This window comes from Schistocerca piceifrons, chromosome 7 (assembly GCF_021461385.2).
Source record: "Schistocerca piceifrons isolate TAMUIC-IGC-003096 chromosome 7, iqSchPice1.1, whole genome shotgun sequence".
Taxonomy (NCBI): Eukaryota; Metazoa; Arthropoda; class Insecta; order Orthoptera; family Acrididae; genus Schistocerca; species Schistocerca piceifrons.
The window spans coordinates 253,731,077-253,758,106 of NC_060144.1; the positions used below are offsets into that span (position 1 = coordinate 253,731,077).

The following is a 27,030-nucleotide window of genomic DNA, read 5'->3' on the forward strand; positions in this document are numbered from 1 at the left end:
ACTGATAGTTCGGTAATTTGCACATCTGCCAACACCTGCTTTCTTTGGGATTGGAATTATTATATTCTTCTTGAAGTCTGAGGGTTTTTCGCTGTCTCATACATCTTGCTCACTAGATAGTAGAGTTTTGTCAGGACTGGCTCTCACAAGGCCGTCAGTAGTTCCAATCGAATGTTGTCTACTCCCAGGACCTTGTTTCGACTCAGGTCTTTCAGTGCTCTGTCAAACTCTTCACGCAGTAACATATGTCCCATCTCATCTTCATCTACATCCTCTTCCATTTCCATAATATTGTCCTCAAGTACATCGCACTTGTATAGACCTCTTATATGATCCAACTTTCTGCTTTCCCTTCTTTGCTCAGAACTGGGTTTCCATCTGAGCTCTTGATATTCATAGCAGTGGCTCTCTTTTCTCCAAAGGTCTCTTTAATTTTCCTGTAGGCAGTATCTATCTTACCCCTAGTGAGATAAGCCTCTACATCCTTACATTTGTCCTCTAGCCATCCCTGCTTAGCCATTTTGCACTTACTGTCGATCTCATTTTTGAGACGTTTGTATTCCTTTTTGCCTGCTTCATTTACTGCATTTTTATATTTTCTCCTTTCATCAATTAAATTCAATATTTTTTCTGTTACACAAGGATTTCTACTAGCCTTCGTCTTTTTACCTACTTGATCCTCTGCTGCCTTCACTACTTCATCCCTCTGAGCTACCCATTCTTCTTCTATTGTATTTCTTTCCCCCATTCCGGTCAACTGTTACCTTATGCTCTCCCTGAAACTCTGTAAACCTCTGGATTAGTCAGTTTTTCCAGGTGCCATCTCCTTAAATTCCGACCGTTTTGGATAATAAGGATTTCAAATAGAACAAAATCTCCTTTTTTTAAAACTAAGTTTTAAACAAAACAATCTTGAAACCTTAAATTAAGTTGGCTGAGGGCCTTATTTTAAAATTGAAAGAAGCTAAATTAATAGACGGCTAATAGCCTCCCACAGTACTTGAGACTAAAGGAATATCACAATCTAAAAACAACAGAACAATGGTGCTCAGAAGTGTTCCAAAGATCGACCTGAGGAGGTAATTCTAATGTAAGTGTAAGTAAGGCAGGAGCTAAGAGTAAGACTAAATAATCGGATGGCAACCTGACCCAGGGACGGCTGGAGGACCGACCGACAACGTAAGCAATTCCCTTCCGCCAGAGTAACAGCACGACAACGGAAAATATCAGCGAGCACAAGGATACCAGCAGCACTATGCTCTGAAAATTGGCTCTAAATATAGTCAATGCACAATAACCACTCAAATATGGACAACACCAAGGCTGTCGAACTACATACCGTGCCGGACAGCATCAACACAGCGAGGAATAACACACTACCAGAAAAGTATATTACCCACCAGGGCAAGCAACTGGGACTTTAACGACCACAAGGCAGAAAATACCGCCAGTGCACTTCGCTAATAAGTAACAACCAATTTAATAGTTAAGCACCATACAGGAAGACGGCTGCATAATTTTGCCGACTGCAACACACCATATGTTGCTGCTTGTGGGAAGGGCCCAGGAAGCAATAATCGGCAATGAACGAAGAGATGGCACAGCAGTTGACGATTCATATCAAGTTAATTGATCACGCAACTTCAGTGTCCAGGTTCGGTGGGCGACGAACTTTGTAGCTCTCGCAGCTAGCGCCTCACAAATCCGACCGCGCATGCACGCCGCCACCAGCCCCCGCCTGACCTCACACCAAGGAGACTTCCTCACTGCTCTGCCCCAACCAACCGACTGCCTCCAACACAGAGAGAGCGTTACAGTAACTGGTCAGTAAAATCCAGAACTACACACGGTTCCTCGGAAACATTTCCACCAACAACTCGAACTATACTAAAACCAGTCACTGAGGAACAACATGGACGAATCACAAGTCGACACAATGGAGAACCCAGAAGCGGTCGGCGACCAAATACCCGTCATCCGATAAGACGACTGATCGAACGACCGACCAAGGTCGTGCCCACTCAAGTCATGTGTGTCGGAAACGGTCGAGCGAGTCATGGCTGTCCGGATGTCACTGCAGCTCCGTCCCGACTCAACTCCCGACACACGTTGACCCGGAAATACTAGCGGTCACTTCAAAGATAGTATGGCAGCGCAATTATCGATAAGCGCTGCTGATGCCACTCACGAGCAGGCAAGCCAGCAACTTAGTGACGCCGGTGAATCGAATAAGAAACGGGACGGCATTACCACCAAGACAAAATGTCAAGCAATAACGGCACGAACACGAGCCGCGCAGGGCTCAAACCTTATTTCCCAAATGTAAAAATAGTCTTACACGTTTAATTGTCTTTGACGGTCGCGAACTGGAGTGGACAACGTTCTTTCTTAACATTAAACAGCATTAAAAATCAATTAACAAATACCAATAGAAAACACGGCTAAACGACCTCACCTCAATGAAAATAGAATGTGAGTTGCTTGGAGACATCGATTTGACTAGTGTTATCCAGGCGTCTGTGAAAATCACATCGAGAAAATTTTTTTTGCGTTATGTAGTCGTTTATTTTAAATCTTCAAGTTCGAACCCTAGAGCAGGGCGTCACAGCAAACGTGCTCCGCGCACAGGTGGTGAGCGCAAACTTGTGAGCAGCGAGTAATGTGCAACGCTCTACTGTCGCAGGGAGTAGGCTGTGGAGCCATTTGGAGACTTGTGTAAACGAGGAAATCGATCCCGTAGGAAATTATTCAAGAAATCTAGACTATCTTTGCATTCCCTGTCGCACTGCATATCAGTTACTGTAAGCTACAGGTCATCACGAATTGGGTATTAGGTTATTTCCCATTTTCCATCCAGTCTCGCTAAAAGTCCCGATTTCTTTCCCGAACGTGAATGCAGCCCCATCTGTGGATACATAAAATAATCAATTCCACTACAAATGTACACTGTCTACACTTTTTTCAATGCTGCTGGGAATCTCGCATCCAGCTGTGTGCCTGCGACATCTAAACTTTCATAGAGCACTAATGAACGTGCAGCAAGCTTTTTACAAATATTTTGAGAGCTGTCTCTGAACTTTGTGTAATAACCTGTATCATGACTGTCTTGTTTTATATATAGGCAACACTCGAACCTGTTGTACCAGAACTGCACATAGATGTTCAGCCAAAACTACCAACTATTCTTTTGCTACATCACCATCCTTGAAAAGCGGCAAGGACTGTAATAAAAGTAAAAGAGTTTTATAACTCGTTCGAATATCACATTCATTTGATTTGTATTCTGCGTCTTCCTCTTTGGAGAGCTTCCCCTTTAAGTTTTAAAACCCGGTGTACTCGCTGAGGTCCTCAACATTTTCCGTTTTTGTATTGTTTAATGTGATAACGTATGTAGTACCTTTGTTAATAGAACATCCAGAAAATGTTCAGCATATTACGATACAATAAGCACTTTTGTAACCTTTTTGTGTGAAAAGGTAAGAAGTGCAAAGGCATTGTCTGTGCAACACAATGCCGATTCATCATCGCTGCTATTAGAGGGGCAGTCAAATGAAAACTGAACACCAGCCACAATCGCACCATGGGATGGTTGCATTCAAAATTAATTGCCACACACATTAAGACGTTTAACGCTATGGGAGACGAGACGATCAGTGCTTCTTTCATAAAAATTCGACGGCCGTTGGCGGATGCACAGCCGCAACCGCTCTTGCACTTACTGACTGAAAGCGACGTCCACGCCTATGTTTCTCCAGGTCATCAAAGATGTGAGAACCACAAGGTGAAAGACACTTTGTACGGAGGATGTTGCGGGAATTCCAAATAAATTCAATAGAGTGCTGCCTTCGTCCGACTAGCAGTGCAGGGACGGACATTATCGTGCAACAGGATGGTTCCATCCGACAGCATTTCGACGGCTAGAGGAAAACAACAAAGCCAACAATCAAAACATTCCATATCTCGTTCGCCAAACAAATATAAAGAGGCCCACACATGTTCAGTATTTATTGACAATACTAGATTGTGAAGCCTTCAATACATAGAAGCGACATCAGACAGCTGAAAACGTGATTTCATAATGTTAAGATGTTCAACACCCAAATGAAGGTGTGTGCTGCAATTTATATTAGGTATGGCTTGCAAGCAAATGAAAAAAGCGAAAAAAAATGAAATGGGTCCGAGATTGGTTGAAAAAAAGAGATACTGGTCACATGATAATTTACTGACGAAAATCATAATCACGTCCCAGGAAGATTTCGTAAATTATTTCCAATAAATGTTCTGCATTACGTCGGATCCGAGAGCTCCGGAAACGGTATAAAAAATTGGAATAGAGATCAACATAAATATCATTTCAGCCTTTTATATTGCTAATGAAAAACAAACGCATTGCGTGTTGTACCACCATACATCGAGACCTTCAGTGCTGGTGGTCCAGACTACTGTACACATCTGTACCTCTAATACCCAATAGCACGTCCTCTTACATTGATGCATGCCTGTTTCCGTCGTGGCATACTCCCTCACAGTCGTTGGTGGGTCACGTTGTCCATAATTAGCCCTTTTCAAATTACACTCCTGGAAATGGAAAAAAGAACACATTGACACCGGTGTGTCAGACCCATCATACTTGCTCCGGACACTGCGAGAGGGCTGTACAAGCAATGATCACACGCACGGCACAGCGGACACACCAGGAACCGCGGTGTTGGCCGTCGAATGGCGCTAGCTGCGCAGCATTTGTGCACCGCCGCCGTCAGTGTCAGCCAGTTTGCCGTGGCATACGGAGCTCCATCGCAGTCTTTAACACTGGTAGCATGCCGCGACAGCGTGGACGTGAACCGTATGTGCAATTGACGGACTTTGAGCGAGGGCGTATAGTGGGCATGCGGGAGGCCGGGTGGACGTACCGCCGAATTGCTCAACACGTGGGGCGTGAGGTCTCCACAGTACATCGATGTTGTCGCCAGTGGTCGGCGGAAGGTGCACGTGCCCGTCGACCTGGGACCGGACCGCAGCGACGCACGGATGCACGCCAAGACCGTAGGATCCTACGCAGTGCCGTAGGGGACCGCACCGCCACTTCCCAGCAAATTAGGGACACTGTTGCTCCTGGGGTATCGGCGAGGACCATTCGCAACCGTCTCAATGTTGCTGGGCTACGGTCCCGCACACCGTTAGGCCGTCTTCCGCTCACGCCCCAACATCGTGCAGCCCGCCTCCAGTAGTGTCGCGACATGCGTGAATGGAGGGACGAATGGAGACGTGTCGTCTTCAGCGATGAGAGTCGCTTCTGCCTTGGTGCCAATGATGGTCGTATGCGTGTTTGGCGCCGTGCAGGTGAGCGCCACAATCAGGACTGCATACGACCGAGGCACACAGGGCCAACACCCGGCATCATGGTGTGGGGAGCGATCTCCTACACTGGCCGTACACCACTGGTGATCGTCGAGGGGACACTGAATAGTGCACGGTACATCCAAACCGTCATCGAACCCATCGTTCTACCATTCCTAGACCGGCAAGGGAGCTTGCTGTTCCAACAGGACAATGCACGTCCGCATGTATCCCGTGCCACCCAACGTGCTCTAGAAGGTGTAAGTCAACTACCCTGGCCAGCAAGATCTCCGGATCTGTCCCCCATTGAGCATGTTTGGGACTGGATGAAGCGTCGTCTCACGCGGTCTGCACGTCCAGCACGAACGCTGGTCCAACTGAGGCGCCAGGTGGAAATGGCATGGCAATCCGTTCCACAGGACTACATCCAGCATCTCTACGATCGTCTCCATGGGAGAATAGCAGCCTGCATTGCTGCGAAAGGTGGATATACACTGTACTAGTGCCGACATTGTGCATGCTCTGTTGCCTGTGTCTATGTGCCTGTGGTTCTGTCAGTGTGATCATGTGATGTATCTGACCCCAGGAATGTGTCAATAAAGTTTCCCCTTCCTGGGACAATGAATTCACGGTGTTCTTATTTCAATTTCCAGGAGTGTATACCAGGCATGTTCGATAGGGTTCATGTCTGGAAAACATGCTGGCTACTCAAGTCGAACGATGACAGGATCCTGAAGGAAGTCATTCACAAGATGTACACGATGGCGGCGCGAATTGTCGTTCATGAAGACAACTGCCTTGCCAATATGCTGCCCATATGGTTGCACTATCGGTCGGGGGATAGCATTCACGTATTGTACAACCCTTACGGCGCCTTCCATGTCCACCAGTGACGTACGCCAGCCCCTCATAATGCCACCCCTGAACAGCGGGTAATCTCCACCTTGTTCCGGCCGGGTTAGCCGAGCGGTTTTGGGCGCTACAGTCTGGAACCACGCGACCGCTACGGTCTCAGGTTCGACTCCTGCCTCTGGTATGTGTGTGTGTGATGTCCTTAGGTTAGTTAGGCTTAAGTAATTCTTTCTATGGGACTGATGGCCTCAGAAGTTAAGTCCCTTAGTGTTCAGAGCCATTTGAACCATTTGAATCTCCACTTTGCTGCACTCGCTGGACAGTGTGTCTAAGGCGTTCAGCTCGACCGGGTTGGCTCCCAACACGTCTCCGAAGATCATCTGGTTGAAGGCATATACGACACTCATCGGTGAAGAGAACGTGATGCCGATCCTGAGCGGTCCATTCTGCATGATTTTGGGCCCATCTGTACCGCGCTGAATGGTGTCGTTGTTGCAAAGATGATGCTCGCCATGGATGTTGGGAGAGAAGTTGAGCATCATGCAGCCGATTGCACACAGTTTGGGTTGTAACACTACGTCCTGTGTCTGCACGAAGAGCATTATTCAACATGGTAATCCGTAGGTAGTGGTCATCCACAGCAGTATTAGCCCTTGAGCTGCCTGAGCGAGGCATGTCACCGACTTTTCCTGTCTCTCTGTATGTCCAAACAACATCGCTTTGGTTCACTCCGAGACCGCTGGACACTTCCCCTGTTGAGAGCCTTTCCTGGCAGAAGTAAGAATGAGGACGCGATCGAACCGCGGTATTGACCGTCTAGACATGTTTGAACTACAGACAACACGAACCGTGTACCTCCTTCCTGGTGGAATGACTGGAAGTTATCAGCTATCCGACCCCCTCCGTCTGATAGGTGCTGCTCATGCATGGTTGTTTACATCTTTGGTTGGGCTTAGTGACCTCTCTGTACTGTCAAAGGGACCGTGTCTGTAATACAATACCCACTAACAACGTCTGTGTTCAGGAGTTCTGGGAAATGGGGTGATGGAAAACTTGTTTTGATGTATGTATTATATGAGAGGGGCAGTCGCGCATGACAAGAGTTTAGGAGTAACTTCGAGATGTCTGGCGACAGTCAGCTCATTCTGATGCTCTAATTTTATTTCTGTAATATCAGCAAACACAGTTAATAAAATTCTGTGAAAACCTGTTAAGTAATTGTATGTGCGTGGGTAGGACCTTTCAGGTAATCAATATAAAACTTTCTTTGAGCTTTCTGATAATTTGGTGAACCTGACATGCATTTCGCAGACCTTTCGGTAGGCATTGTTGATATACGACGTATTTTTCGCAATAGGTATGTGTTTCAAAACTGCTACGAAACAACAATCGATTCTATATTTTCAAATTAATAAAGTAAGCCATATCGTAGAGAAACATCCGTTAATCATCCTAAAGCTGCATACAATACGATTACCCTTGCATAGGCCTATTAAAATTCTTTTTTGTTAAGATACTCCTTTAAAAAACAATTTAAGTTATGATATACAAAGTGGCAAATTGAAAAAAATAAGCACTGCACACTAATGCCACGTAGCTGGTGCGTGAAGCCCTGTCAACATCTGATTGGAGAATATTGTGAATCCGTCAATATTTGACCTCACCGAGAATATTTTGTAGTCGATCAGTCCCGCTCGTTAATATTTCTAGTGTTGACAAAACGTCAACGTGCGCCCTCAGACTGTCAATATAATCACAGTTTGACAATATTATTGAATGTGTGACGCCCCTTTAAAGCTGTTCACAGGAGTTCAGTGCATAGTCCTTGGAACTAACTTTGATGGAATTGTGATGTCACCCTGAAATCAAAAAGCCAAGGAATGCTATCTGACAGATTCATCCTGTTGCACGATCTTGTCGGTGCCCATATTGTCAGTCGTACGAAGCCAACACTTCACCGATTTGGTTGGGAAACAGTGCCACACCTCCCGTACAGCCCGGACATACAGTACCTCTCTTAACGCGTGTTGTGATTACTTTTGAATAGAACCATTCAATGATCCCATTCTGGCAGGTGTTCGGTTTTCATATGACTGCCCCCTTGATGATGACACCGACTGTCAAAACTGACCCTTCCACATTCCGCAGTTGGCATTTCTCGCGTGTTGACCAGACCGCACTGTGTGTTCGCATTTCCCTCACTCCTCGTCACGCCGCAACTTCTTTGTTTGCGAGCAACAGCATGAACTGGCCCGAGTGCTGATGCTCCACATCAGGGAGTTGTTAAACCGCAACATAAAGTAAATCAAGAGTGACCCGAAAGCCACCATCATAATAACCAACAAGGCACTGCGAGTAACGGTGCTCTCACATCTTTCGGACGATCACTGCAATGTCATCGAACTTCAGTCACCAATTGGCGTGATATACTTAATAAACATGTATTTTCAATACGGTACAGACATTGACGTTTACCTTGACCAACTCACGCAGGTGGCAACGGTGCTGAGGGGCAGAAAGGCAGTTGTGGTGGCGGATGCGAACGCCAAATCCCCCCTGTGGCACAGTGGCACCCGAGATGAAAGAGGAGGCAAGCTGGAAGAGACTATCATGTCCCTACAACTCCTCATTGCCAATAGACCAGGAAACCCCCCCACCTATACAGGAGGGGGAGGAGATGGAACTAATATCGACATCACGTTGATGACCACCAACATCGCTGCCAATATACAAAACTGGATTGTCACTGATGGAGAAACAACCAGCGATCACAACTTGATCACATTTACAATTTCAGATCGGGAGTGCCACTGGGACATAGGGTGGGAAGTACAACTAAACTATAACAAGACCAACTGGGAGCGCCTCGCAAGAGAGTTTGACACTCCGACATGGCCAGATGATGACGAAGATATCGACAAACACGCCGAAGATCTGGTGGGCGCTCTTACCAGGGCAGTCAAGGCTGCCGTACCAACCAGGAGGAGAGCCGTTGCGGCTTCTCCATCACCATGGTCAGCGGAACTGGGTCAGATGCGTCAGTCTGTCAGGAGGGCGAGGAGGTATTACCAGCGAAGTGTCGTCTGGGAAGAAAAACAAACATGGCTACGAACATACAGGGAAGCTAAAGAGCAGTTCCAGAAGGAACTGCGAACTGTCAGACTGGAAAGCTGGAAGAAATATGTGCACAGCCAATTGGCTATGGATCCCTGGGGCACTCCTTACAAAATAGTAAGAGAGAAAATCAGGTCGCCAATGGTGCTCTCCACTATCAGGGACGGGAACCGGATGACTGGATCTTGGCAGGAAACTGCTGAGGTCCTTCTCCACTCCCTCCTCCCTGATGATAAAGAGGAAGAGGACACAGAAGAACAATGCCTAATTAGGCAGGCTATGCAGGCTGACTACGAGAATAACACCATGGTGTACCCTTTTTCAGAAGAGGAAGTGGCAGCCCACATAAAATTACTAAAGAAAGGAAAGGCCCCAGGACCAGACGGCATCATCGCGGAGGTGGTGCAATACCTCGCTCCTCAACTGGTGACACCTTTAGCAAGAATTTACAACGAGGCCCTGCGCCTCAGAACATTCCCCAAAATCTGGAAACAGGCCAATGTTGTAATTATCAAAAAAGGGCGGGACAAAGACCCTAGAGAAGCAAAATCTTACAGACCTATCTGTCTGTTGGACCTGTTAGGCAAATTGCTGGAGAGGTTACTAGCTGATAGACTGACAGCACACCGGATGTTGTGCAGGATGAGCGGCAGACAATTCGGTTTTCGGCAGGGGCGATCTGCGTGTGACGCAATTGCCCTCGCATCCGAGGTCTGTGGGTCGTCTCCGCACAAGTACATAGTTGGCATCATGGTGGACATCAGTGGCGCCTTTGATAACCTGTGGTGGCCTTCGCTCTTCTCCTGCTTGCGGGAGAAGGAGTGTCCAGGGCCGCTATACGGCTGTCTTAGGAGCTATTGTATGGAAAGAGAGGTCTGGCTATCGTCCCCTAGCGAGCGAATTGGTAAGAAAATCACGAAGGGGTGTCCACAGGGCTCTGTCCTGGGGCCACTCTTTTGGGATATCAATATGGAGCCTCTCCTGGAGAGCTTGGAAAATAGTGTGGATGTGCTAGAGGCGATAGCTTACGCTGACGACCTCCTTCTGCTGGTTGGCGGCCGAAGTCGCGAGGACCTCGAACCCAAAATTAATAGGACACTAGCAATTCTTACACAGTGGTGCCAAAACACAAAAATGACTATTGCGCCTAGCAAGTCAACATACTTGTTATTAAAAGGCCAATTGGCGAGGAATCCAACGGTAAGAATTGAGGGCTCACCAGTGATTCGGCGTCGAGAGGCCCGATACCTTGGAGTAACAATTGATGAAAGGTGGAACTTTGCCAAACACATCGAAACAGTTACACAAAGATCACTTGAAGCTCTAAATAATCTCATCATGATAGGACACAGTAGGTTTCACCTTCCACCAGAACTCATAAAATTGTACCACAACACCATTCTCGTTTCCATCGTGGGTTACGGATCCGGAGTGTGGGCACACAGGCTCACGAGGGTCGTGCCCGCTATGTCTGTGAGGAGGGTGCAACGTAACATGCTTCTGCGCTCCATCGGAGCGTACAGAACATCTCCAGGAGGGGCACTACTAACACTCATGGGGGTATGTCCCCTGGACATCAAAATCCAGGAACAGGCAGCTTGGTACTGGGTGAAGAGGGGAGATATAGAAAAGACCGAGAGCATCATGGGAGTGCGGGTGGGGGACAAGTTTGCAATTAAGAGGAGAGGAGAAGAGCTATGGCAAGAACTTTGGGACACAGAAACAACAGGCCGAAGGACTTACCAGCTGCTCCCCAACATCAAAGAACGCCTCCAACTCTCGCATTTTCAACCAAGCAAGGGACTGGTGCACTTCCTCACAGGGCATGGACCGTATCCGGCATATCTTTGCCGATTCGGGAAAAGGGCTACCCCCTCGTGTGATTGTGGAGCTGAGTGGGGCACTCCGGATCACGTGATCTATGAGTGTCCGGTCTTTGATGACGTAGCCGGGGAATTAAGAAACCAGCTGCCTCACAATAACACGTACCAGTTAATTAGAGACCCTACTACATTCACCATATTAAACCGCCTTGCCAGCGAGGTGTCAACAAAAGTCCTGCAAGAATACCTCAGGGAAAATATATAAGCCACCAGACATAACATAATTGAAGGCGACACATCCCATTCCGCCAGGGCGTGGACTGGCCAATCGCCGTGACGGTAGGAATCCGCCATGCCCTGGAACAAGGGGGAGGGAGCGCCAATACCCGAAATTGACAACTGCGCACCGATTGTGACTTAGAACTAATTAACCACTTAGCAGATAGGAGATAGAAGACCCCTAAAAGAACCTGCAGCGACTTTCTTAAGGCCAGCCCAGTGCCAGGGGCATGCTCACTGGGGTTAGCTCAGTGGGCACGGCCACACAGTAGGTTTATATTAAAACAACTGGCACGCCTGTAACGCTGCAGGAAGTAGCCCTTAGATTAGTTAGCTAAGAGTAAAACTAGATCCTACCCAACAAGAAACTAACTCCTCATTTCCTGTAGCAAGTAAGTTCACTAACACTAGTAATAGAAGTTAACAATGCTGCTAATATCAATTAAATGTAATGTAGATCTAAGACCCACTAATGTATTAGGTGGTGGGTTACAATGTATGAAATAATTTGAATAAAGAATTTAAAAAAAAAAAAAAAAAAATCAAGAGTATCGTCTTGGCATTTTCTACAGCCACCATCTCGCACTATCAGTAGGTTTCTGTAAACTGCAGATGAAGGTGTTTTGTCTAAATCCAGAAAACCTTATGACACTTTTCTCCTGAATCGTCGATTATGTAACTGTCAACGTCTCAAATTTCAAGCTGTGTTTAGATATGTACCTACATGTACCAGCAGCATTTCAATGCCTTTTGTGCCTATCCATGGAATTAAATGCACGTTGGGTGTTTATCCACACGTGGCAGCACCCGTTACCCTACTCACTGAAGCGCGCTCGTATGCAGTGTGGAGGAATGTGAGCCCGAAGTGTTGGTCGCTTCCCGCAGGGCGACGGCGCGGGATGCGCGCGGCTCCGGCGTGCGTGCCGCTGTGGCTGTCGCTGGCGGCGGCGCCGCTGTGCCTGCTGGCGCTGCGCCTCGACGCCCGACTCGACGCGGTGCGACGCCTGCTCACCGACGCCCCCCTCGTCGACGGGTGAGTTCTGTACGCCCCTACAGACAAATAAAATATTTAAGGGGTACAAATTACGTACTGAACATTGATCATAGAATGAAGGCTTTAACGGCAGGTATTGTCATCACTTTAACATTTCCGGGCTGAGATGCCGTGGTCCATACATAAGAATCTCACCTGACGTTTCGCCTTCGACTGCGGAAGGTATCCTCCAAGGACAATCGGAGAACTGCCCGGAAATGTTAGGTAATAATACTGAACTTTGCTTTGCATGGGTACCGATGCTATATTTTTGTTGTGTAACTACTTCTCACTGAATAGATTACTTTCATCACGGATATTGTCTAGCAATTTAAAGATTAGAATACACAAAACTATTACTCTACCAGTTATGCTGTATGGGTGTGAGACTTGGTCTCTCACTGTGCCAAATGAAAAGCCGTTTCGAGTATTTGAAAACAAAATATTGAGCAAAATTTTCGGAGCAAAAAGGGATGACATGAGCGGAGAGTGGAGAAAACTGCATAACGAAGAGATTCACCAACTCTATTCAAGCCTTGACATAATCAGTATTATTAAATCACGTGGGCTGCGATGGGCGGGTCACGTAGCTCGAATGGATGAGGGCAGGGCAGCGCGCAGAGTACTCGTAGGGCACCTAGAAGGAAAACGTCCTGTGGGGAGACCGAGGCGTAGATGGGAGGACAATGTGAAGGCTGATTTGAGGAGCCTAGGTATTGAAGGTGAATGGAAGGAAATAGCCCAAGACAGGGACAGATGGCGAAAATGTGTCGCTGCGGTAATGGACTCTCGAGTCCGGTATGACCAGTAAGTAAGTAAGTAAGATTTGCCCTCGTTTTACTCACAAACTGTGATTTTTGTTGTCAGTATTCTCATTATATTTAAGTGATTTGTGTGTTTCCTCACACAGCGGCCTGAAGATGACTATTTTTCACGTCGAAATACACTGAAGCGCCAAAGAAATTGGTATAGGCACCTAATCAGATGTTTTCAAATACAGAGATATGTAAACAGACAGAATACGGCACTGCTGTTGGCTTCTCCTATATTATATAAGTGTCTGGCTGCTGCTGCTACAATGGCAGGTTACCAATATTTCAGTGAGTTTGAACGTGGTGTTATAGCCAGCGCACGAGCGATGGGAAACAGCATATATTAGGTAGCGATGAAGTGAGGATTTTCCCGTACGACAATTTGACGAGAGTAGCGTGAATATCAGTAATAATCTTTTAAAACATCAAATCTCCGACATCGCTGCGGCCGGAAAAAGATCTTGCAAAGACGGGACCAACGACGATTGAACGTGACAGAAGTGCAACCCTTCCGCCAATTGCCGAAGATCTCAATGCTGGGCGTTAGCAAGTGTGAACCATTCAACGAAACATCATAGATATGGGCTTTCGGAGCCCAAGGTCCGCTCGTGTGCGCTTGATGACTGCAAGACACAAAGATGTACGCCTCGGCTCATCAACAGGGACATTGAATGGTTGATGACTGGAAACATGTTGCCTACTCGGACGAGTCTCGTTCCAAATTGTATGGAGTGGATAGACGTGTACGGCTATGGAGACAACCTCATGTATCCGTGGTGTGCTTCGCCACCTCTGTGAGTCAATTATGAATTCTTATGGCTTGGTTTTCTCGTCTGCTCATCTTTCCTGGATGACTTGCCTCTGTTTTAAAATGACCCACACTGGGCTTTCAGAAGCAGTAGCTGCTATATAATATTGAATCAGCGCACTGTATGGATGCTCTTTCACAGTAATTGTGTTTTGTAACTACATAGCACTTTGTCATGAGGATGATAGCATCTCTGTACATATCATGCCGTTTTGCTGCAGTTAATTACTGCAGTCTTACTCGTGGAACAACATTTCAAAAGTTCTCATTCTCGTTCATATTGGAGTATTAAACATTATTTCCATGTTTTTATATCTATTGCTACTGAATTATCATTGATGTCACCAGTTTGAGCCACAAAGCCATTTTTTTGTATACAGTCTAATATTCTTAATAATTCTTTCCAGCCACTGAATCAATTATCAGTTATTAGCAGTCTTACCGATAATCATTTCTCCAATAAGTCCAAGCTAACAAACTAGATGAAAAATAAGGATATAACGTACAGGATGGTTATAGTTAAGCTTTCGCCACTTAAGAGGCCCCCTCTCCCCCTATAAAAAAGAAGTGACCGTAGGACAATGAAGCTTCGCGGAAATAACGAATAAACCATTGAAAGAAACACTTTTCAATTTCCACATCAAAGGGTAAAATTTTGTAACTCCGTACCATTTTTAAGTTCCAGTTGTAAACATTGCTCATCGTGAAGAAGATCTGCGTCCACGACAGCCTGCAAGCTCACTAGATGCGCCATTTCATGTCGTTGACAGCATTTTTCGAACGGTGGATCATGGAATGTTCAGCTGTCATGACACATTTCGTGCAGTACTTGCAGATCGCACATTGCGTCCAGCATTCTCAGGCGTGGGAACAGTATCTTCTTCAACAATTTGCAGCGCACTTCGAAGTCGGCATTCCCAGGAGCAATTCCCAATCAATGACTAGTTAATTCCAACTTCGGAATCATATTCTTGAAACACGGTGCGGAATGTGGAGCTCTCCGCATTTCTGTACTTGCTCGATACTCGGGACGAGTAGCAAAACTATAGCCGTTGTTTCGATAAAACAGCTTCAGGAATACAGAGCCGTATTGACTATCTGCAACTGTAATACGGACTGGTGTTTGTATTTCCACACTTCGTCCACCACCAGCTCCTAAGGGCGAGTCATGACACTAACACTATTGACGACCGAATCCTGCAGCAGACAGTCTGAACATAATTCCTCCAAAGTCGTGTAGCCATACCGTAAACACACTCAACTACCGAAAATTCAATTCTAACGACCCTGTAAATTTCAGCACGGCTGAAAGTCCGTGTACGGTACGAATAATACTCGACATTCAAGTGGCAAATATCTGTAGAGGAATATCAGCACAATTTGTAAATGTGTATACTCCGTCCGCCAGCAGACGCAGAAAGGTGAGGGATGAATTTTCCAAACAGAAAATTATATAATGAAACGTACTCGCAGATGCTAATATGGACGACCATGAGCTGTATAATGGAATGACGACCATGAAAATTTGTGCTGGACCGGGACTTGAGTTTATCACTTACTGTGAGACGTCGCCTTATAATTATGCTACCCAAGAACGACCCACAGTCACACCTAAGCTTTCATATGTCAAACAACCATTTGTGCACAACTTGCACTCGTACATCCATTGTGTACGAGTGTACAAACGTAAAGGGGAAGGCACTGGCCCGGTTTCAGCGGATAAAGGTGACATGTGCATGTGTTGTTAAGAGGTACGATGCTTGCACGGCCGCCGACACCGGGAAAGGAACTTTCAATAAAATTGTCCCTCGGAATTTTGGGTCTTCCCGTCAGTCGTGCTCGGACTGCCTAATGTTTCAGTGTACTATCGCAGTGGTGGAGCACGGTCATCTGTTTACGTCCCTGCCGCGGAGCTTCGGCGCTTGCGGTTTTTTACTTCCTGGTAGTCTTCGGTAGTGCTCGCACTTTCGATCTAGAATGCTTCTCTTGTACCGATAGCCTACCAAGAAGATCAACTTTAATAACGAATTTGCACGACCCAGGACATTTGAAATAGAACGATTTATACGAGAAGAGATTAAACTGAACCACAGGATATGATTGGAATCTTCTATCACCAGCACTGTGGTCTACACCAAACTGATCAGTGAAAAGGTGTATGACAAGATCGTACTCGGCAACAGAGACAGACTTAAACATTCTGACGCCAGTGTTGGAGCGGTAGCTGTTGATCGTGCGGGACATGGATCAAGAAGTGTCAGAGTACTGGAAGTTCTGGCTGACGCAACTGCAGCGCTACAGCACTATGGTAGGGTGATCAGTCACATCGCAGAAAAACGGACAATATTTCCGGCGTATCCAATACTTAACGGGATGTGACAAATACGGACTGAGCTAAGAAAACTTGTGCCGCCTTATCTCACAGTTGGCGGCTGCAGAGCGATAGTCATTTATGATGGTCACCCGAGAACGTCCGCAGGTTGTGGTCAGGAAGGGTACGTCCGCCGTCCGCTCAGCCTGTCTCCAACGGACAATTGTACAAGTAGCGAAAGGTGAAGATATAACAAAATCTATGGCAAGTTCCCTCCCCCTTCCATATGGGAAAGCGTTCAGGAAGGACGCTCACTCAACAATGACCATACCCAACAGCTGGAGAGTTTTGTCGGAGAGCCGATGACGGCGAACGAATGACGACACGAGCATATCTGCTTGCCTCTATCGGTATCAATACCATACGGTCACAAGTTAAGATGTCTTTGCTCGAAGATATGCTACAAGCGGCGGACGTCGACATCTTTCTGCAAGTATACGTCGACGGATTTCCTTTCATGTACGGATGTGAATCCTGCGTATCACACGCCTCGCAAAAAGAGCGGTACTTTTCAGACAACTCTTCACGTACAGGATAAAGTGTACCTACCGTCAGCGCGGGGATTAGCAGTGGCTGTGCTTGATGTACAGCTCATAAATATCTAAACACCATCTGGTACTGACTGGAGACGAGAACGTTCCCGGTTCTTTGCAGAGGAAACTGCCTCATTCCTCCTAGATCGACAAGTTCGTTTTATCCCAGGCAGTGGTTTTAATCGTGTACTTGCACCGAAAGATACACCCCATACCCAACACAAAGAACGTTGGTGCATAATATAGATTTAGTTGACACTTCGTAGCATTTCTGTGGCCTCTGTCCTCGATATTATGAGTCATTTCATTAGTCTTTTTTATTTCGGTGTAAAGTCAAGCGCCGGCACGACAGTCTGGAGCGAGAGAACAGAGACTGCTGTGAGGAAGACGTCAGCCAATTGCAGGCTGACCGACCCCTCTCCAGGGCAACAACGTGACAGCAGCGGCCTCTATGCGAAGAGGAATAAACGCCGCGCCCGACTGGCCGCGGCACAGTTGAACAGCAGCCTCAAGACTACTCATTTCGCTTTCATTAAGTAGCATTGTCTATACTGAAGAAACTTGCTTATTTCGTCTGTCGCTCTTTGCTTGCGACAAATATGTGTAAATATACGGTTAAGTATTGTAATCATTTCCTTTTGTAATAAAATTCATGAATACGATTTGCTTGAATTGTTGCCTAACGATCCGAGAAATCAGGTTTCCTAGGCATACCATATTCGACAGCTAGGCAGGATTCAAGTGTCTCTACCGAATAAATACTACACACAATCTTAACGCTCACGTTTCCGAAGCAAAACTGTCGCCTGCAGCCTACACTGAGCATACATCATTAATATGTACACTGTCCCTCCGGCGGCAGCAGCAGGTGTGTCGTAATCGCGGTCCTTAGATAATGAACGTCATCCATCTCAGAGACTCTGGCTGTCGACATGTCTTTGAAGATGTTGGAGATATCGTGAACGACGCATTCGGGCGTACTCCATGACCCTAAGTTGGTGCATGGATTGTGACAAACCGTCGCTACGTCATGCAATGATGACGTATGGTCGTAATCAGGCAGTGTCGCGACGTGAGACGAAGGACTTCTACGTCACGGTGCTATGGGAATGAGCCGACCAAGCGCCTTCTCCGGTGCTAACGACAAAATTTCATCCAACATGTGACGCCACCTCGAAGGTGTAGTGATCCGGGGACGGACACTATATCGGGTTACATGAGAACCCAATCGATGTATCACATCAATAACGAAAGAAAAAGACGACGAAGAGCCCTGGTACGTACCGTAAACGTATCTGACGGCAGACACCTAACATTGTAAAAAAAATAGTCAATTGCCTTTGTAGAACAAACTTCACATTCAGATTTAAACGGCAGTGGCTACTGATATAGCGGCCATTACCGAAGTTACACATAGTGACGGTTCTCGGCACCACTGAAACAGGAAGCACAACTGATGGAGAAGATTACAGAGAAGGAAGTGCTGGAGGCCGTTGATAGGTGAATAGTGAAATAGTCACCGGACCAGATGGCGTCCCTTTGGAATTATACACGATCTTTAGCTATATGATAGCACACAAACGGACTGTTACCTGCCGCGAATTAATCTATTCTGACGTCCCCTTACCGTCCGCTTTTGTGGAGGGGCTGATTTTCCAAATATACACTCCTGGAAATGGAAAAAAGAACACATTGACACCGGTTTGTCAGACCCACCATACTTGCTCCGGACACTGCGAGAGGGCTGTACAAGCAATGATCACACGCACAGCACAGCGGACACACCAGGAACCGCGGTGTTGGCCGTCGAATGGCGCTGGCTGCGCAGCATTTGTGCACCGCCGCCGTCAGTGTCAGCCAGTTTGCCGTGGCATACGGAGCTCCATCGCAGTCTTTAACACTGGTAGCATGCCGCGACAGCGTGGACGTGAACCGTATGTGCAGTTGACGGACTTTGAGCGAGGGCGTATAGTGGCCATGCGGGAGGCCGGGTGGACGTACCGCCGAATTGCTCAACATGTGGGGCGTGAGGTCTCCACAGTACATCGATGTTGTCGCCAGTGGTCGGCGGAAGGTGCACGTGCCCGTCGACCTGGGACCGGACCGCAGCGACGCTCGGATGCACGCCAAGACCGTAGGATCCTACGCAGTGCCGTAGGGGACCGCACCGCCACTTCCCAGCAAATTAGGGACACTGTTGCTCCTGGGGTATCGGCGAGGACCATTCGCAACCGTCTCCATGAAGCTGGGCTACGGTCCCGCACACCGTTAGGCCGTCTTCCGCTCACGCCCCAACATCGTGCAGCCCGCCTCCAGTGGTGTCGCGACAGGCGTGAATGGAGGGACGAATGGAGACGTGTCGTCTTCAGCGATGAGAGTCGCTTCTGCCTTGGTGCCAATGATGGTCGTATGCGTGTTTGGCGCCGTGCAGGTGAGCGCCACAATCAGGACTGCATACGACCGAGGCACACAGGGCCAACACCCGGCATCATGGTGTGGGGAGCGATCTCCTACACTGGCCGTTCACCACTGGTGATCGTCGAGGGGACACTGAATAGTGCACGGTACATCCAAACCATCATCGAACCCATCGTTCTACCATTCCTAGACCGGCAAGGGAACTTGCTGTTCCAACAGGACAATGCACGTCCGCATGTATCCCGTGCCACCCAACGTGCTCTAGAAGGTGTAAGTCAACTACCCTGGCCAGCAAGATCTCCGGATCTGTCCCCCATTGAGCATGTTTGGGACTGGATGAAGCGTCGTCTGACGCGGTCTGCACGTCCAGCACGAACGCTGGTCCAACTGAGGCGCCAGGTGGAAATGGCATGGCAATCCGTTCCACAGGACTACATCCAGCATCTCTACGATCGTCTCCATGGGAGAATAGCACCCTGCATTGCTGCGAAAGGTGGATATACACTGTACTAGTGCCGACATTGTGCATGCTCTGTTGCCTGTGTCTATGTGCCTGTGGTTCTGTCAGTGTGATCATGTGATGTATCTGACCCCAGGAATGTGTCAATAAAGTTTCCCCTTCCTGGGACAATGAATTCACGGTGTTCTTATTTCAATTTCCAGGAGTGTATAAGTCATAGGGTGGCACAGGGATACGGGACTACCGACCACTGACGGTCCTTAACTGCAACTTCAAATTATTCACCAGACTATTATCAGCACTCCTCCGAAGAGTTTTGGGCCAAGTGATCTTACTTAATCAAACGTCGATCGGCGCAGATAACCACGTCCAGACGGTGCTTGGTGAATATCACGATTTGATCTCTCTATTAAAGACGTACGAGCACCATGGAATAGTATCGTCGATGGATTTTAATTAGGTTTTCGATAGTTTGAGCCATACCTACGCTGCAGAAGTCCTGACGCAAATGCGTTTTCGAAGACCATTTATCACCGTCTTGAGGCGGCTGTTCTGCGATGCCTCCTCCAAAGTGTCAGTCAGTGTACGCACGTCATATCTCTCGTCTTAGCAAGATCGGTCAGACAAGGGTTTTCCATTATTAGAGGCGGAGACCCTCCACGCCGACACCGGCATGATGACCAACACAAAAGATCAACTGCCATCTCTGCATAAAGGGTTAGTGTTCTTTAAAGTGAGGTGTCGCAGGATGTGGGTACTGCAATTTTTGCGTGCGTCTTGCTAAGGTTAGCCATTTATATGCGTTTATCTGGAGATAGATTGGGTCGAAAGTCGAACGAAGGGTAGCGGTTTTAAGGTCAGAGGGAAAAAAGTGCCAAGGCAAGCGCCAAGGGACAAGGATGGCCCCTATTTACGTAATATATGCACTGGCCCTCTGCCCGTTATTCTTCGGCCTTCCTCATCGCTTGACAGGACTGACTTTTGGAGTATATATAGTTAAGTGTAAGGTTATGCGGATTACCTGGTGCTAGTGGTGTGAATTGGAAATAATATGCATGCGGCTTTAGGCTGAATCCACAAATATGGAGCACCCACTGGCAACCGCATACATGTGAACAATTCGGTGGCGATGAACATTGGTTCTGGACTAACGGAATAATGTTTAGCATATGTACGTCTCATGGAGACCTTGAAATGCATAGTAGTTGTATTTACCAACGACGTCAGTCACACAGCAACGTAAAACTATAAACCACGAACACAGTCGGTCCGGACGGGCGTCAAAGGGAACATCACACGGGCCTGAGATATAGTCCAGCGGGTCACATGTGTTAACACCAACCTGCCGTCATGAATTCCACCACGCCCACACACTCGCAATGCCGGTGATGATAGCACGACACATACTGGCGACGTTGAGTTTGTTCGAGGGTGCAGGTGTACTATTTACAGTAAGATACGAAACCCTTAACCCCCCTCTTGGTACGGGTCGACTGGATCTTGCACATCACGATCGAGCGGCGGCCTTACATGTCACCACGGTGTTAAAACTGTGCAGACGACATCAGATATGTCTGACACGAATCTTAGTAGAAGAACTAGTACCAATTGCTCCAATGGTGTCAGTGGCAGTCTGGCGCTTTTCCCAGTCACTTCACAGTATACATACTTTATTTTGCCAAATATAGCTACGTTGACTTGGCTCTACTGCAAAGCAGACCAGCTAAGCCGCGCGACATCAGTCGGATGTTAACGACCAGACAGCCTATCAGTACTGTTGAGAGCAGGCATCCACATGAAAACTGGCATGTGGTGTGGCGATCACTACGCCGCGTTTCCTTTGACACAGAGACATGTCGAATACGGTACTTTAAAGGTCAATATGTGACTTGATGCAGACTACATCAGATTTGTACGACGCATTTACCATTATGCTCTCAGTGCCAAACTCTGGACAACGGTGAATACTGCCTCATGTGTAGCCCTTCGACAGAAGCGTGGCGTTTGGTGATACAAATTATCGCTTTCGTTTGACGAATGGGACAACACATTTGACCAGGGATTGTATTCTTCGCGAACAGGGAGTACTATCTGCGAACTAAAACGAATGACGTAACATGCCTTCTAGGCCAGACAGTAGCTGTATTTGTTCGGAGATGGCCCGAGGAACTTGCTGGACTTCCGGACGTTTTTACAGGAACGACGTCGGAAGATCATGTGCAATCCGAGATACCGATAGTATTTTCTAACTTCCTATGAAGTGGGTTTCAAGAACCCTCGCGTAGCTGGAAAGTTAAGGTTGGCGGAAGTTACATTACCATTGCAATGAAACAATGAATGGAAGACAAGAATCGGTGAATAGCATGTACATACGAGAAGACGTACCCGGATGAAAGAGCAACGGGGGCCATGGGAATCAAATTCATCATCATGCTGCTTTTTTACTTCTTTATGTTATGTGAGAATAGTGTTGCGTTTATATATCCCTCAAGTAATACAGAAATATCATTTGTGGTATGGCAATGAAGGGCCTGTCATTGAAGTGAACTGTTATACGAGTAACAGGGTTAGATCTGATATTTTAGTGTAACGTGCGCAAGATACTCATTAAAATCTGAAGTACAGTTGAATGAGTGATACTTTGTTTTAAAAACTTTTGTTCGTTTTCCAATTTCTGATGCATAACAGTTCAAAGAAAACTACTTTAAGTCAATGTGGTTATTTGTTATGCTGTTAAGTTTTCAAAGAAAATAATTGTTTATCTCATTCTGTGAATTGCAACATAAGAACTTATTTTATTTTTGTTCCTGTATAAATGACGAAAAATTAAATGTAAAGAAATAGCAAGGCTACCACACGCGATAATCGGGAAATACGAGTTCGAATACCTGCGCGGCACAAATTTTCACTGTCGTCATTCCATTATACAGATGATAGTTGTCCATATTCTCAACTGCGAATACATTTCATTTATTTACCAAAGGCTGTAGCCAGCGCAGTGCCTGTTCCTTCGAAGATATATGCGTGTCCGAAGGAACTTCGCATCGTACTTCTGCAATATAGTATCCAAAATTATGTCTGTTTAACCGAGATGGAGCCGAGTCCTATTTAGGGGAGGTATTAGCATGCAAGACCAAAAGTCAAATTGCAACAGCTACGTGGAACTCAAATACATGATTAGTATTTGTACATAATTAACACATGGAAGGCAACAATTGCAGACTTATTAAAATATTTCTACATCACTAGTTATTCAGCGAGCGGAATAGACCGCACTTACGTCCCAAGACTTAAGTACATAACATCAGTACGTAAAACCTAGCTTGCAAATATTTGTCTTTGATATATCAGAATCTATTTACAAAAGCAAACGTCTTTCAGTAGAAAACGATACTGCAAATTAAATACTACTTTTCTCAGAGACGACGAATTATGGACTATGGAACTGGAAACATGGTAGACCAGCGCTACTAACACAAGGAAATAGCGCAACAGATTAAATTGGTGGATAGGGCATGTGAAACCCAATCTATGGAGATTGCTTCAGCCATATGGTTACTACAGTTGTGAGTAGGAGAAAAATGCAGAGGGACTTTATTTCGTCTGTCTGCGAGACTTATAAAAGAAACACTAATTGTTCATAGATAAAGCATACAGGGTGGGTCACCTAACGTTACTGCTGGATATTATTCGTAAACCACATCAAATACTGACGAACCGATTCCACAGACCGCACGTGAGGAGAGGGGCTAGTGTAATTGTTTAATGCAAACCATACAAAAATGCACGGAAGTATGTTTTTTAACACAAACCTACGTTTTTTTAATGGAACCACGTTAGTTTTGTTAGCACATCTGAACATATAAACAAATACGTAATCAGTGCCGTTTGTTGCATTGTAAAATGTTAATTACATCCGGAGATATTGTAACCTAAAGTTGACACTTGAAACCTCCGACGTTCAGTTGCATGTTGTAACAAACACGGGCTACGGTCGGCGAGCATTATCTGCAGGGACATGTTTACGATGACGACCGTGTTTACGAGTGTGGCTGTAGTGCACTGTTGTGGTTTGGTCTAGCTGTCACAGTGTCCGCATGTAGCGCTTGCTGCTATTGTTATTCTGCATTCGTCTCCGCACGCAGACCAACTGTAGTACACCATGTTACCAGACGTCTGTGATAGTGTAGTGTTGTAGGAACTGGGACCATGGTGTGTTCGAACTCTGAAAAGGCGAAGATGATACTCATCTATGGCGAGTGTCGACCAAATGCAGCTAAAGCCTGCAGGGTGTATGCAGAACGGTACCCGGACAGAGAGCATCCAACGTGCCACACATAGCAAAACATCTACCGCCAACTGTATGCGACAGGTATGGTCGTAGCACGCAAACCTGTCCGTAACAGGCCCTTCACAGGAGAAGCGGGTGCAGTTGGTGTGTTAGCTTCTGTTGCCATGAATCCACGCATGAGTACACGGGACATTGCGAGAGCCGGTGGACTGAGTCAAAGTAGTGTCATGTGCATACTGCATCGTCACCGCTTTCACCCGTTTCATGTGTCGCTACATCAATGGGCATTAACAGAGAATGCGTTGCAGTTCTACCTGTTTACCGATGAAGCGGGTTTCACAAACCACGGGGCAGTGAATCTACGGAACATGCATTACTGGTCCGTGGACAATCCTCGCTGGCTCAGACAGGTAGAGCGACAGCGACTGTGGACTGTAAATGTATGGTGCGGAATCATTGGCGACCACCTCATCGGTCCTCACTTCGTTGCAGGGGCCCAAACAGCTGCAACATACATCACGTTTGTACAGAATGATCTGCCAACGATGCTCGAAAATGTCCCACTGGAAACGCGTCGACGTATGTGGTATCAGCATGATGGTGCACCTGCACATTCCGCAATTAACACTAGGCTGACCTTTGACAGGATGTTCTACGGTCGTCTCATAGGATGTGGAGGACGCATAAATTGGCCAGCCCGTTCTCCTGATCTTACACCTCTGGACTTCTTTCTGTGGGGTACGTTAAAGGAGAATGTGTACCGTGATGTACCTACAACCCCAGAGGACATGAAACAACGTATTGTGGCAGCCTGCGGCGACATTACACCACATGTACTGCGGCGTCTACGACATTCATTACGCCAGAGATTGCAGTTGTGTGCAGAAAATGATGGCCACCACATTGAACATCTATTGGCCTGACATGTCGGGACACAGTATGTTCCACTCCGTGATTGAAAACGGAAACCACGTGCGTACGTGTACCTCACCCCTCATGGTAATGTACATGTGCGTCAGTGAAAAAGACCAATAAAAAGGTATTAGCATGTGGACGTAATGTGGTGTTCCAGTCTCTTCTGTACCTAAGGTCCACCACCGTTCCCTTAGGATCCCTACGTAATTCGGTGCTCTCCGATACACACGATGGAAGAGCGGAGGAGTGGTACTCAAGCGTCAACTTTAGGTTACAATATGTCCGGATGTAATTAAAATTTTACAATGCAACAAACGGCACTGATTACGTATTTGCTTATATGTTCAGATGTGCTAACAAAACTAACGGGGTTCCATTTAATAAACGTAGGTTTGTGTTAAAAATCATACTTCCGTGCATTTTTTAATGGTTTGTATTAACCAATTACACTAGCCTCTCTCCTCACGTTCGGTCTGTGGAATCGATTCGTCAGTATTTGATGTGGTTTACGAAATATATCCAGCGGTAATGTTAGGTGACACACCCTGTATTTAACCACAGATAATGTCAACGCAGGGGAAGAAATGGTCTGAAAGTGAGGTCAAGTGTTCACAGTTGTTGTTGTTGTTGTGGTCTTCAGTCCTGAGTATGGTTTGATGCAGCTCTCCATGCTACTCTATCCTGTGCAGGCTTCTTCATCTCCCAGTACCTACTGCAACCTACATCCTTCTGAATCTGCTTAGTGTATTCATCTCTTGGTCTCCCTCTACGATTTTTACCCTCCACGGTGCCCTCCAATGCTAAATTTGTGGTCCCTCGATGCCTCAAAACATGTCCTACCAACCGATCCCTTCTTCTAGTCAAGTTGTGCCACAAACTCCTCTTCTCCCCAATCTTACTCAATACCTCCTCATTAGTTACGTGCTCTACCCACCTTATCTTCAGCATTCTTCTGTAGTACCACATTTCGAAAGCTTCTATTCTCTTCTTGTCCAAACTAGTTATCGTCCATGTTTCACTTCCATATATGGCTACACTCCGTACAAATACTTTCAGAAACGACTTCCTGACACTTAAATCTATACTCGATGTTAACAAGTTTCTCTTCTTCAGAAACGCTTTCCTTGCCATTGCCAGTCTACATTTGATATCCTCTCTGCTTCGACCATCATCGGTTATTTTACTCCCTAAATAGCAAAACTCCTTTACTACTCTAAGTGTGTCATTTCCTATTCTAATTCCCTCAGCATCACCCGACTTAATTTGACTACATTCCATTATCCTCGTTTTGCTTTTGTTGATGTTCATCTTATATCCTCCTTTCAAGACACTGTCCATTCCGTTCAACTGCTCTTCGAAGTCCTTTGCTGTCTCTGACAGAATTACAATGTCATTGGCGAACCTCAAAGTTTTTTCTTCTTCTCCATGAATTTTAATATCTACTCCGAATTTTTCTTTTGTTTCCTTTACTGCTTGCTCAATATACAGATTGAATAACATCGGGGAAAGGCTACAACCCCGTCTCACTCCTTTTCCAACCACTGCTTCCCTTCATGCCCCTCGACTCTTATAACTGCCATCTGGTTTCTGTACAAGTTGTAAATAGACTTTCGCTCCCTGTATTTTACCCCTGCCACCTTTAGAATTTGAAAGAGAGTATTCCAGTTAACATTGTCAAAAGTTTTCTCTAAGTCTACAAATGCTAGAAACGTAAGTTTGCCTTTTCTTAATCTTTCTTCTAAGGTAAGTCGTAAGGTCAGTATTGCCTCACGTGTTCCAACATTTCTACGGAATCCAAACTGATCTTCCCCGAGGTCGGCTTCTACCAGTTTTTCCATTCGTCTGTAAAGAATTCGTGTTAGTATTTTGCAGCTGTGACTTATTAAACTGATAGTTCGGTAATTTTCACATCTGTCAACACCTGCTATCTTTGGGATTGGAATTATTATATTTCTTGAAGTCTGAGGGTATTTCGCCTGTCTCA

General features: G+C 46.3%; 1 protein-coding gene across 1 annotated transcript in view; it reads left to right on the forward strand.

Annotated features, from left to right (window-relative positions):
• Positions 1-12,355: 12,355 nt before the first annotated feature.
• Positions 12,356-27,030, forward strand: part of LOC124805609 (dipeptidase 1-like) — a gene marked incomplete at its 5' end in the record, with an annotated part of 107,135 nt that continues 92,460 nt past the window's right edge. The window contains one exon of the mRNA XM_047266176.1: positions 12,356-12,438. Within this exon, the coding sequence (XP_047122132.1) occupies positions 12,356-12,438 (83 nt within the window). The remainder of the gene's footprint in view (positions 12,439-27,030) is intronic.